Source organism: Microtus oregoni, unplaced genomic scaffold (genome assembly GCF_018167655.1).
Source record: "Microtus oregoni isolate MIOR12 unplaced genomic scaffold, Mior012 000050F_ref0000143, whole genome shotgun sequence".
Lineage (NCBI taxonomy): Eukaryota > Metazoa > Chordata > Mammalia > Rodentia > Cricetidae > Microtus > Microtus oregoni.
Genome location: NW_024543256.1, coordinates 13,709,490 through 13,723,355, shown reverse-complemented (window position 1 = coordinate 13,723,355; position 13,866 = coordinate 13,709,490). Strand labels below are relative to the sequence as shown.

Sequence of the window (13,866 nt, the reverse complement as noted above, 5' to 3'; positions counted from 1 at the left end):
GGGCCAGGAATTGTTTAAATGAATACAATTTGTGTGTTGTTATTTCGGGTATAAAGCTAGCCGTGTGGGAGGCGGGCGGGACGAAAAGCAGGCCTGCTAATCTCATCACTACACCACATTTGAATCTACCAAGTGAATGGTCTGTTCTACATTTTATTTCAGTTCTTTTTAAAAAGTTTTCTGTCTCCTTTTTGCTATTGCCTTTTTTTTCAAAACCTCTTTGAACTTGACTTTATTCACACCTTCCTTGGTTTTTTTTTTTTTTTGCATTTTTAACCCAGAACTTTTTCAGTGACTGTTTATTTGGATTTCATTTTTCTTTGATCATACCATATTTTCTAGTTTCTTTGTATGCACTGTGATTTTTATAACAATAATTCTGGAAATTAGGTTTTCCCCCTTTCCTAGGATTTGCTGTGTTGTTTTTGTTTATTTGATACCAGAGGTGTGGTATGTTATCTCTGTACCAGAGACTTGGTAGAATGTAAACTTAAAATTGTCTCACTTGTTTTCTGAACCTGTATTTTCCCTGGAAATTCAAAGTGATGTTCTAATTTTCTATATATGCATATATGTGTGGTTGTGTATGTGTATGAATGCATATGCTATGTATATACATATGTGTGTATGATTTTTTAATATCTTCATTTTTAACATCTGGCTCCCCAAACAAAAAAATATGAAGAGGTGAAAATAAAGTTTTATCGCTTTGAACATCCTGGACATCATTTCAGTTAGAGGAGAAACTTGTAATCATGGAGAATATAACAGAAAAGGCCACTTGCCCATTGTGTGATCTAAAATAGTAGCACTGAGAGCACGGAACACTATCCTTGAAGGATAGGAACCCTTTTCCCTATCATGGTTCTTATAAGTGACTTGGGAAATGCCTGAAGGATTCTCTGTCATGGCACTAGAAGTGGAGAATACCAAAAACAGAAATGGACCAAAATTAACCACAATTACCACCTAAGTGTTCCAAAATACTGATTGTTAAATATTAACTGGATTTGTTTCAGGTACTTATAACAGCTGTGCAGTAAAATGCCAAGGAAACATTTGCCCTATTAGTCTTAGTTCTCTGTGATCAGGCAGATTGTGCCAGTGCAGTTGGTATCTAGGCAAGGAGACCGATTCCACATGCCTCCTACTTACCTTCCCAGGATCCCATCACATTTTCTCCATCAAATAGACCTTGAAGAGGAAAGAGAACATGTAATATGACTTGAGGGAAGGCATTGGTAGTTGGAGAGGGATGAATTAATCTAGGAACATGCCTATGGTGATTTTAGTCTTGTGTATGTAGTGAAAATCTAACTGAAATGGGTAAGGTGGCAGTAAGGAAGAGGTGTATGGAAGAAGAGATCCGCAAACATGCCAAGTAATGATCCCAAGGGTGGAAAGAGGCTTGAAATTTCTCAAGTGTATAGTGTTCCAAGTATGTGTACATTTGCATTAAGTTATAATCTTGGGAAATAGAACTTAATAGAAATTATTCATTAGATAAGAAAGCAAACTCAGATTCAGCTTCTAACAGCAGTGTTGTAGAAAAAAGTTGAAGAAACATTTTCCATGTTACTACTGTGCTGCTGTGGTTAGTATCTGCTGATGAACTATAATGACAGATCAAGCTAATGTTTGATTGATTTTTAATAGATAAGTTTTTGTGTATGAGCCCCTAATTTTTCTATTTGATCCTGAGTTATGTCCCTATAATCATCTGAAAATTTATTAATTCATCAGTATTTGTCCCTGTCCTCATTCTGTCATAGTCTCTAATAACAACAGCATACTCATTCCATGATTCTATAAGACTTGAAAAAAATCTAGACCATTCTACTTTTTTGGATCTTACAACCATTTTAACTTCACAGCCAGACTATCAAATAATTATGATGGTAACATTATGGTATTTTTTCGAGTATAGTTTTCATTATGGTTTTATTATAGGATGTATCAAAAGCAGTTGACCCTTAATTAGTTTTTTAAGTTGTAGGTATTCAAAATTATTCTGACTATTCTAAGTTGCTGGGTTCTGTTCAACAGGATCTTCTGAGAGATAAAAAATTATGAAAATGCTGGACCTTGACATACTCCTTGCATTTTCTTTCAGGTCGACAATAAATGCGCTTGCTCAGAAGCTCAATGCTTATTGGAAGGAAAAAACATCTCAAGAGAATTTTGAGAACTTACCTGCATCCAGGCCAGTACCATCAGTAATAAAATATAGAATGTGAAAGCATTAAGGGTAATGTCCTTCCATCAAATGGAAGAAACAAGGATAACGTAGTGTTTTTCACATCAGGAAGGTTGATTAACTGCAATAGGGAAAGCACAGGTACTAATTACATCATTTTACCTCTTCATTCTGTTTTAAGATGTATGTGGTTTGGATAATAGATGTGAAGGGCTTAATGCTGTCAGTTTAGGAGAGACTAATACAGTGGGGAATTCTGGCCATTTAAAGCAGACACTCGGTGGAGAGTCAAGACCTACTCCTTGATCGTTGAGAGCTCTTCAGTGAGTCACTTCAACTCTCTGTACTGAGTTAGACTCCATGATTTTAGAACAGTGCATGGCATAGGCTAGGTGTTCAGACATGCTGACAAACTTGCTACCTCTTTAGTCTTGATACATTTTATTGTGACTGAAAAGGTATTTCAGGGCAGAAATAGAGAACGAAACACAGTAGAGGGAAAGCAGAGTTTATTCCTTGTAGATATGGTGAAACAGATAAGCCAAGAAGACAGACTGCATAACAACATACACACAGTTAGTTATAACATCACCAAGATCAGCACAGAAGACAGACTGCATAACAACATACACACAGTTAGTTATAACATCACCAAGATAAACACAGAAGACAGACTGCATAAGAACATACACACAGTTAGTGATAACATCACCAAGCTAGATATCAAAGTGGTAGAGATTACACTGCCCTTCTCATATGAGGGGAGGCTTCTACGTTTTAAAATAGAAATTACTAGATTAATGTTTGGTGCAAAATTCTGTTTCAAATGCAGTCTGAATGCTGTATGTATATTTCTACATTATTCTAAAGATTTCAACTGATTTCAATCCATCATTTTTGCCAAAAAAAATTTAATTAAGATTAAATGATATTTGTTCTTTCAAATTAGCACTGATTAATGTAGTGAGACAGAAGTTCATATATTGCTGGGGCATGTAAGATCTAACAGCAGATTTTTCCTTTTAAAATTATTATTTAATTAATTTATTTTGCATCCAGTTTCCCCCTCCCTCCTATTCTCTCACCTCTTCTTCACCCCGCAACTCAATCCACTCCTGTTTCTGTTCAGAAAGGTGCAGGCCTCACATGGGTATCAAGAAAGCATGGCATATCAAGTTGCCGTAAGACTAAGCACCTCCCTTTTATTAAATTAATACTGGGCAAGGCAATCAGTATGAGGAATAGGTTTCCATGAGCCAACTAAAGCATTAGAGACAGCCTCTTCTCCCACTGTTAGGAGTCCCAGAAATAGAACAAGCTACACAACTGTCACATATGTGTAGAGGACCTAGATTGATCCCATGCAGGAGTTCCAGAAGTAGAACAAGCTACACAACTGTCACATATATGTAGAGGACCTAGACTGATCCCATGCAGAAGTCCCAGAAGTAGAACAAGCTACACAACTGTCACATATATGTAGAGGACCTAGATTGATCCCATGCAAGTTCCCTGGTTGTTAGTTCAGACTCTGTGAGTACTTATGACCCAGAATAGTTGATTCTGTGGGTTTTCTTGTGATGTCCTTGACCCTCTGGCTCCTACAATCCTGCCTCCCTCTCTTCGGCGGGATTCCCAAGCTCAGTTGGGCTGTGGGTCTCTGCATCTCTTTCCATCAGTTACTGGATGAAGGCTTTCTGATAACAATAGGGGTAGTCATCAATAGCAGAAGGCCATCCTCTCCACTATTGCTAGGAGTCTTAGCTGGGGTCATCCATCCTTGTAGATTTGTGGGAGTTTCCCTTATATCACGTTTCTACTTGATCCCCAAAAGCCCCCCTTTCCAGTCATCTCTTTCAATACTATCTCCTCATCCACTCCCAAACCCGGTCCCTCAAGTTTCCATCCCCACCTGCCTCCAGCCCACCCAGGAGATCTCTTCTGTTTCCCCTTCTCAGGGAGATCCATGAATTCCCCCTTGGGCCCTCCTTGTTACTTAGCCTCTCTGGGTGTGTGGATTGTAGCATAGTTATCCTTTGTTCTACAGCTAATATTCACTTATGAGTTAGTACATACCAGGATGATTTTTTTCTAGTTCCATCAATTTGCCTTCAGATTTCCTGATGTAGTTTTTAACAGCTGAGTAAATACTCCATTGTATGAATGTACCACATTTTTTTTAAATCTATTTTTTAGTTGAGGGCCATTCACGTTGTTTCTAGGTTCTGGCTATTACGAATAAAGCTGCTATGAATATAGTTGAACGATTGAATGTCCTTGTGGTATAATTGAGCATCCTTTGTGTACATTCCCAAGAGTGGTATATATAGGTGGGTCTTGAGGTAGATTGAGAAACCGCCATATTGATTTCCAAAGTGGCTGTACAAGTTTACACTCCTACCAGGAATGTTCCCTTTGCTCCACATTCTCTCCAGCATAAGCTATCATTTGTGTTTTTGATTTTTGCCATTCTGATGGGTATAAGATGAAATCTCCAAGTAGTTTTGATTTGCATTTCCCTAATGGCTAAGGATATTGAACATTTCTTTAAGTGCTTCTCTAGCAGCAGAATTTTAATAATAGAGATTATTTATTGAATATTACTTAAGTTCCAGACACTATTCTTAGTTCCTTTCATGTAATAATTTATTCAGTAATCCACAGAACTCTCAGTATACAGGTATTATTACTTGGCAAATAGAAAGCCCAGCACACAAAGAACTTACACCCTTTGCACAGGATTAGCCAAGTAGAATACAGTAGAGCTAAGGTTCAAATTAAGCACCCAGGTTCTTGAAGCTACACTCTTCTGGAGGGATATAGCAAGGGCAATATATATAACTCCTTTAACTTTGTATTTACTGCAGGCAGAAGCTCTACAGCCCTTCTTTCTGCCTGGGTTGAAGGATTCATCGTGGTCTGTTTGTAGCTGCTGCCTCTTAGAGTTCTTGTCCTCAAGAGTAATACAGGCATCTTTTTGCAAGACGTTCTTCTGTGCAAATGCATCTAAAACAAAGCTAACACAACCTTTCCTCTCCGCTCCACTTCTGCTGCAACTGCTTTCCAAGGGCTCCGGCTTTGTAGCTGTGTGAAAGTAGCAGACAGCAGAGGTCAGGCCTGAGCATAGAGCTTCAAAGTTGCAAGTCTGGAGCAACCTAGAGCAATAGGGAGATCCAAAAGTCTGCGAAAACTTGGCTAAATAGATTTTTTAAAAAAAAGAGTAGTTGAGTGGCACAAGTACCTTTTATTTTCTTCTTTATATAGTTCTCTATTTTATAGTTTTTCATAATGGGATAATGTTACTTTAAAACTAGTAATAAAAAAGCAGGACTTAATACAATGAAAAATGACTCAAAGAAGTCATAATAGAAGCATACCAGTTCATTGAACAGTCTAGTAGAAGAGCTGTAATGTGCAGGATACACAAAACTCGCCCTGGGAGTAAAGTGGGCCGGAGGTGCCTCTCTCCTCCCTGTGTGTTTTCATCAGCCTTGGTGCTCTCCGGTACAACTCTGCACACTATTTATACCTCCTGCTACATCTGCACTACTCTCTTCCATGGGGAAATGAATTCACTTTCATCTACAAGTGATTTGGTTGCACACTTCTGGAATTGATATTGAGGGTGGATATGCATTTGGAGAGGTCAGCCTTGGATGAGTTATCTTAATCATTTTGACCAATTGTTGGAGCCATCATTTATAGTTAGGAAATTTAACCAAAGTGCATTGCCTTTTGTGATGGATGTTGGGAATAGCAACACAGTAATGTGATTGAGGCATTATAAACACGTGGTCTGATGTAATGCTGGAGTCAAACTCAGAACCTGTGCATGCTAGCAAGCTGCACACTGAGCTACATCCCTAAGCCCAAAGGGCAAGTTGTGAAAGTGAAAAGAGAAAGCAAAAGCGTTCAGGGAAGTGGGGAAAAGATTTTGATGACAGTGAGAGAAATTAGGAGTGTGCTCGGAAGTGGGGGAGAGATTTTGATGACAATGCTTCCTCTAAATACATTTAAAATTTGTTCAGTGACTGGACAAGGAAATAAAACAATTGGGTGAGTTTTATTTCTTTATAGCAATGTATGATACACATACTTTTCTCAAGTTAATAAATCTCAGGGGTAAAACTAACTAACCTATTATTTTCTCAAAAAAGTTTCTAGAATAAATATTATTATCCTCTACAAATAATCGTAGATCAGTATGTTTTGTATCCACATCTGATATAGTTATCTAGATTGCTCTCAATACACACATTTCAGACATCAAAATTATACAATTTCTAGGCATTTTTCCACATAAAAGTTTTGTTTTCAGTTTTAGGACATACCTTTTAAATGTAGGACAAAGCCCAGAGCTAGGATCTATACAATAACATTTCTGTTTCTCCTCACCCAGGAAGATTCCCGACCAGACATGGGTACAGTGTGATGAATGTCTTAAATGGAGGAAACTTCCTGGGAAGGTGGATCCATCCACATTACCTGCCAGATGGTTTTGTTACTATAATCCCCATCCAAAGTACAGGTAATTTCTAGGACTCAGTATTCTTTTGATGACTACTGATTTGTCTTCCTATTCTACAGAACCACTTCATATCAAATCTGTCTTCTTTAGCCTGGCATTCGAGCCCCCTGTGCTGGCTGGTCCCATTTAAACTATGTAGCTAACCTTATTTTTCATTGTACTTTACCAAACCCCTACAGGGCACTATTCCCTACAGATGCCATGGCTCCTCTCCCCTCCATGACTCTGATAGTGTCGTTTCTCTTGATTGAAATGACTTTCTGTATCCCATGTTCCATTTCAAATCATAACAGTCTGAGGAGCTGAACTCTTTTGTGGCAGCTTTTCCTCTTAATAGCAATTTTCGATGATTTCACTCTGACCTCCCGCAGCATTTGATTCTTGACTTTTGTTCCTATGCCATTTTGTACTTGGGGGTATTTTTCGGGAGTTTGTTTCTTATTTATGTTTGATTCTACAGGAGCCTTTGTTCTTTAAGACTAGGTTCCTTACATTGCACATTAAGTCAGTAGCTTTCCTATGTCTCTGTAGGATCCATGTAAATAGGATCTGCTGTGCAGTCAGTGCTGTACAGCACTTGGTTTGCTTCTTTGTGTTCCTAGTGTGCCATATGTTCCTTAGAGCAGGCAACGTCTCAACAGTGCCCGATATAACTCAGTAGTTACGTGTGTTCCTAACAAGTCAGTCTGCTTCCGTCCAGCTGTGATCTCTTACCTACTCTTCTTTTCACGGACCACATGCTGGTAAATAGAAGGTAGTCCAACAGAGTATGCTTTTTAGAGAAAATATCCAAAGGGGAAGAAAGTATGTGAGTGAAGGCTAGGTGTGTAATTTGGAAGCACACCTCTAGGGTCTCCACATGTGCCTGTGGACAGGAAATGAGACTGAGTGGTCAGGTTATGAAAATGACTTCTAGTAAAGAAAGTAATTTACTTCTGTTCATTCATTCTGCTCTATGAAATCTATTCTTTTAGGGTAATAGGGGATCAAGGTGATGGAATAATCAGTGACTAAATATCTCCAGTGTATGCAAGTTCCCTTACAAGTGCTACAAACTAAGGACTAAAATAGCCATAAGTGTACCAGCAAAGGAAACAATTAGTGATTGTAGTTTATGTATATATTGTGACTAAGTTATGACAAGAGCTGATGAGTTTGTATTTTAAAAGATACTTCTGCCCAGGAAAACTCGTTTTACCACGGAGGAACAAGCCTCTGACTGCTTCCATTTTCCTCAGTTTTGTATTGTGGAAGGTAAATAGAGATTGACCCAAAAGGACTGGGTCTCTCTTCTCCCATCCACCTTTATCTCCCCCAACTTGTAGGGCGGAGGCAATCACTCAGGCAAAGCAAGCTGACAAAACTCAGCCTCCATTGCCCCAGCTCAAGATTGCTCATAGATCAAAGGTTCATTGTGGATGGAGCAAGTGCAGATTCACCCCAGTCCTCATCCATAATGAAGAGATTCATCTCTGGAAGAAACAGGTCATTGTCTTTACTTCTACTTTTTGCATAAGTTGTTCAGCTTTGAGAAAAAGGCAAGAATTAAGGTTGAACTCCATAGCTCTATCTAAAGGAACTGACTTATCTAGAGCAAAGTATCAAGAATTTCACACCTAAGGACACTGTCAGAAATAAAATGGGCCATAGATGATGATAGATATTAATTAAGAGGGTGCTTATAACTCCATGATAAAACTTGCAAAAAATAAAATAGCGAGATAGCCAGAATTTTGGTAATGGAAAGAGAGAAAGACAATCGAGGCAAGTTTCTTGAGATGGCAGTTTATTCTGGGTGTCAGCAAGGGTCTGCATAAACACAAACCGGCACCCACTAAGAAACAAACAGAATAGGACAGAAGGTGAACTTGAAACCAATACCCAAGCTGCATTTAGATCAAACAGCAGACAGACAGCAACCCCCCGCCCCCTGGCATGAATTTTACCACCAACCGCTGGCCAAACAATGTTCTGATCCAGTGATGATTCCTAAGAGGCCAGGTTTAAAGATAAAATCACATCCCTGATAATTTGGAATACATATATATATATATATATATATATATATATATATTTCTGTGCTCTCTTGGAGGTGACAAAAAAGGGACTATCTAAGCTATTAGTAAATGAGTATGTTACAAAAAAACAGACTGCTTAAATTTTGGTGGCAGCTTCCAAATCACAAACAAATAAAATATAAAATGCTTTTTAAAAAAATAACTGGAGAAGTACAGAGAGCAAAAGTGAACGGCCTTGTGCTAGCAGGTCTCATTAAGATTAACAGGTGATTTCTCATAAAAATCAATGGAGAACAGAAGGCATTGGAATGCTACTGTGACTTGGATATGGTTTGTCCCCAGCCAAACTTGGCTTGATATTTAATTGCTAGTGTACCAGTATTCGTCAGACTATTAAGAGGTGTGAACATCATGAAGGTCTCTGTCTTTTGCATGCTCTTCTACTTTCTGCCATGAGTCAGGCTGTAGTGAGACTTTCTCCAGAAGCCAACTAAATCAGCTACCTGATTTTAACAGCATCCAGAACTATGGCCTCAAATAATTACCCCTTTCCTAATAAGATACCCACTCTTGGGTACTCTATTATAACAATGTGAAACAAACTAAAGAAAGATGAAGTATTTAAGGGGATAGAAAAAAGACTGTCAACCAAAAGCTTAATTCCAGTAAAATTATCTTTAAGGCATTAAATGCTATAAATTTATTCTTTGGTGTGTAAATTTATACATTAAATCTGTAAGTGTGTGTGTGTGTATTATATATAATCTTATATAGCAGACCTGCCATATAAGAAATACTAAAGGATGTTTTGCAGGACAAGAGCTGTCTTTTAGTAATTTCTTATGAAATTAGACAATAATCTGAGTGCTGATAAAGATAATTGTGTAAAGAACTACAAAACAATATAATGTCACTCTTCATTCTATTGACCAATTTAAGGAATAATTACTTAAGATATTTATATGTAATTACATGTATATAGAACTTTATCATTGAACTTATTTTGTATATAAATATAAATATTTTTGACAATAGTAAACAAAGGCAGTGAATGGTATAGCAAGGCTGTACTGGAGTAACAGTACAGAGAGGACCTTTGATGCATAGTCAGAAATGAAGACAGCAAAAATTAAGCAGCGACAATATAAGAAAATTGTACTTGTGCCAGGTGGATGTAGCCCACGCCTTTAATCCCAGCATTCAGGAGGTAGAGGCAGGTGGATCTCTGAATTTGAGGCCAGCCTGGTCTACAGAGGACAGCCAGGCAGGGCTACACAGAGAAAAGCCTGTCTTGAAAATTTTTACTTGCTCTGTTTTCTTCTTATAGATTCATCAAATGATGTAATATTGTAAAAAAGTAATAATTGGTGAAATAATTTTGGGCTAACTAGATGGTTCAGTGGGTAAAGGCACCCGACCCCAAGCCTGACAACCTGAAGCTTGATCCCTGGAATCTAGAGGATGAAAGGAGAGAGCCAGCTCCTACACATCCTCTGACTTGAGTATAGAGGCTGTGTGTAGCACATGCTTGTGTACATACGCATACTTACATATGCAAAATAAGTAATCAGCTGGAAAAATAAAAGATAAAATAATAACTTCTTAGACCTGTAAATATTCTACTAAAAGTATCTACATAACATAGAAAAGGAATAATACTGGAGAAACAGAGAGCTAAGAAGGCATAACACAAATGGAAAACAAAATCTAAATAGCCATTATAAACTCTACCATATCAGTAATGAACACAGTGTATCTGCGTTAGACACTTCAGTCAAAAGGCAGATGTGGTTACATTGGATTTCCTTTAAAAGTCTAGATATGTCAGCCAGAGGAGACACTTTAGATTCAAATCTGCAAATGAGTCAAAAGTAAAGGACAGAAACTGCATACCATATAAACAGCAAATTAATAGACCTAGACAGTTATTCTGACACCAGATAAAATATATTCTAATGCCAAATGTGGTGGTGTACACCAGTAATCCTAGCACTCAGGAGGATGGAGCAGGAGGATCGCTATCACTTTGAGGTCAGCCTGCACTACAAAACAAGACAGTTTAAAATTACGTGCATTAAAAAAGGTATTCTAGATCTAAAAAGAGACATTTCATAATGAAAAAGCCTATTGTGAAGGCATAATAAGAAAATCACCATGCTGGGCGGTGGTGGGTGAATCTCTGTGAGTTCAAGGCCAGCCTCGTCTACAAGAGCTAGTTCCAGGACAGCCAGAGCTGTTACTCAGAGAAACCCTGTCTCAAACAAACAAGCAAACAAACAAAACAAAAAAAACAAAAAAATCATTAAGTATAACCAAACAGAAGGAAGGAAATGGTTAAAGATTAAAGTGGAAATGAAATGGAGAATAGCAAAACATTAAAAAAGAATCAAGACCAAAATTTACATTTTTGAAAGAGCCAAAAAAAATAAGAAAGAAACCACAAAGCAATTATATTTATGATAGCTTAAAAATATTTAGAATAAGTTTAACAGACTTGGTATAAATAATATCTATACACTAAGAAAAACAAAATATTGTTGAATTAAAGGTAACCTAAATGAATAGAAAGACATCTATCATTTCTGTTACCAGAGGGTTTGTTACTTTAAAAAAATATCGCAGTAATCTCAAACTGGTCTACAGATGCAGTATAAGCTCTTTCAAAACACCAGATGTCTCTGTTGCAGTAGTCAGCAGTGCCATCCTAAAATTCACATGGAAATTCTAGGACATAGAATCAGTACAACAATCTTGAAAGAGAAGGAAGTTAGAGTCTCCTTCGCCTTTAATGATCCACAGTAGTCAGGACAGCGTAGTAGTGATATAAGGTTAGGCACACACTTCAGTGGAAAAGAAAAGAAACACATAACCTTACATTTATGCTCAATAGATTTGAATGCAACAAAATGAGGATGAATCCCTAACCCCGCACTATACACATGTAACTGACAGGAGCTTTCAGATCTAAGTGTAACAGCTAAGTGTGAAACCTTTAAAATAAAGAGTAACATTTTATAACCTTGGACAAGGCGATAGTTTCTTGGATATAGCACCAAAAATGGAAGGAATGATGAAAAATAGTTTAATTGATAGCTGTAAAAAAAAAATAAAAGATTTGAGAAGCTACAGAGGTGGCGGCTCAGTTATTAAGAGCACTTGCTACTCTTCCAAAGAACCCAAGTTCAGTTCCCAGCACCTACAACCACCTCTAACTCCAGTTTCAGTGAAACCCTCTGCTGGCCTTTGCAGGTACTAGGCACACATGCAGTGTATGTACATAAATACATGCAGGCAAATTCTCATACATGACTGAAAATACATAATAAATCTTTAAGAACAAAAGGAGCCAGGCAGTGGTAGTGTACACCTTTAATCTCAGCACTCGGGAGGCAGAGACATCTCAGTGAGTTCCAGGCCAGTCTGGTCTACAGTATGATTTCCAGGATAGCAAAAACTGTTACACAAAGAAACCCTATCTCAAGAACAAAAACAAAACAAAAAAGAGGTGCGAAGAACCTTGATTATCAAGGTAATAAGAGGCTGAGGAAGAAGAATTGGGATTTCAAGGCTAGCTTGAGTTGTAGTGAAACCCTGTCACTACAGCAGCAACAACAATAAAGTAAAACCAACTACCCATAGAGTTGAGGGAGACCACTTTAGAAAAGTTGTATGTAATAAAGGGTTGGAATCCAGACTGTATAAAGCCTGTTACATCTCACTAATGAAACAGCTTAATGGGCCAGTGAAGATACACAGATGACGAATAAGCAAATGAGTTTAGTATCAGTAACCATCAAGGATCTACAAATCAAAACCAAAATGAGCTTTTACTTCACAGCCAATAAGATTGCTATCTTCAATAAGGCAGATAATTTGCGTTGGTGATGATGTGGCGCAAGCAGAACTTTTGTGTATTGATATAAATGCAAAATATTGCAGTTGCTTCAGTAGAGAAGTCTGGGAGTGTTAAATGTTTTCAAATAGTTTATGATCCAGTAATTCCACTTCAAAATATATATTCTAGAAAAGTTAGAATGTGTATTCATACAGAAACTGTACATGTGTTCATAGCAGCATTGTTTACAGTAGACAGAAGGTAAAAGCAGCTGAAATTCCCATCATCTGATAAGCTGATAGAAAATATATAATATCCTCATCAATTTCTTTCCTTATTGTCTTACAGTTTTTATTATATGACTTTCACTTCCTTAGACTTATTCCAAGGCATTTTAATTTTCTGAGGCTATTATGAATGGGATTGTTTCCCTAATTTTCTTCTGAATATGTTTGTTGTTTATTTGTTTATATATAGAAAGGTTGCTCTCTCTGTGTCTCTTTCTCTCTGTGTGTGTTTCTGTCTCTCTGTCTCTCTCTCTCTGTCTTTCTCTCTCTCTCTCTCTCTCTCTCTCTCTCTCTCTCTCTGTGTGTGTGTGTGTGTGTGTGTGTGAGAGAGAGAGAGAGAGAGAGAGAGAGAGAGAGAGAGAAGGGGGGGGAGAGAGAGAGAGGGAGAGAGAGGGAGAGAGAGAGAGAGTTGATTTTGTTTCCTGATACTTTCTTTGCTAAATATATTTATCACATGTAGGAAATTTGTGGTTGAATCTTTAATATGTTGAGATAATGACTTTGAATCCCTAAATTCTCTGGGAGTTTTTAGATTAAAAAAAAAGAAATTTGACAAAATCCGACATCCCTTGGTGATAAAACTCCATCATGAAGGGATGTTGGGTTTTGTCAAAGGTCTTTTTTGTATCTAATGAGATGGTCCTGTTTTCTTTAATGATGTGGCCCCTGGTAGGTCAGCCACACTCCAGGGTAGGCCCACTCTCAAGACTAGTCTAGTAACATGAACTGTGATGAGGGTAAAAAGTGAGAGGAAAAATTAGGGAGCTAAGGAGAAGAGGAAAAGTAGGAAGGGGAGGAGTTGGGAGAGGGGGTGAATATGATCAAAGTACATTTTATAATATTCTCAAAAATAAAATATTTAAAGTTAAAGAGCTATACAATGGAATATTACTTAGCCATGTAAAGGACTGGTAATAATGAACTTTTTCTTACTATAATGAAATGCTCTAGGCTGTGTAACCCTATGGAAAATCAGATGTATTTAATTTAGTTCTGGAAGC

The 13,866-nt window shown here is 37.6% G+C and overlaps 1 protein-coding gene across 1 annotated transcript in view; it reads left to right on the top strand.

Annotated features, from left to right (window-relative positions):
• The window catches only part of LOC121437117 (MORC family CW-type zinc finger protein 4-like), a 56,630-nt gene that overhangs the window by 35,555 nt on the left and 7,209 nt on the right, over positions 1-13,866 (top strand). The window contains exons 9-10 of the mRNA XM_041636953.1: positions 2,114-2,207; positions 6,601-6,725. Of these exons, the coding sequence (XP_041492887.1) occupies positions 2,114-2,207; positions 6,601-6,725 (219 nt within the window). The remainder of the gene's footprint in view (positions 1-2,113; positions 2,208-6,600; positions 6,726-13,866) is intronic.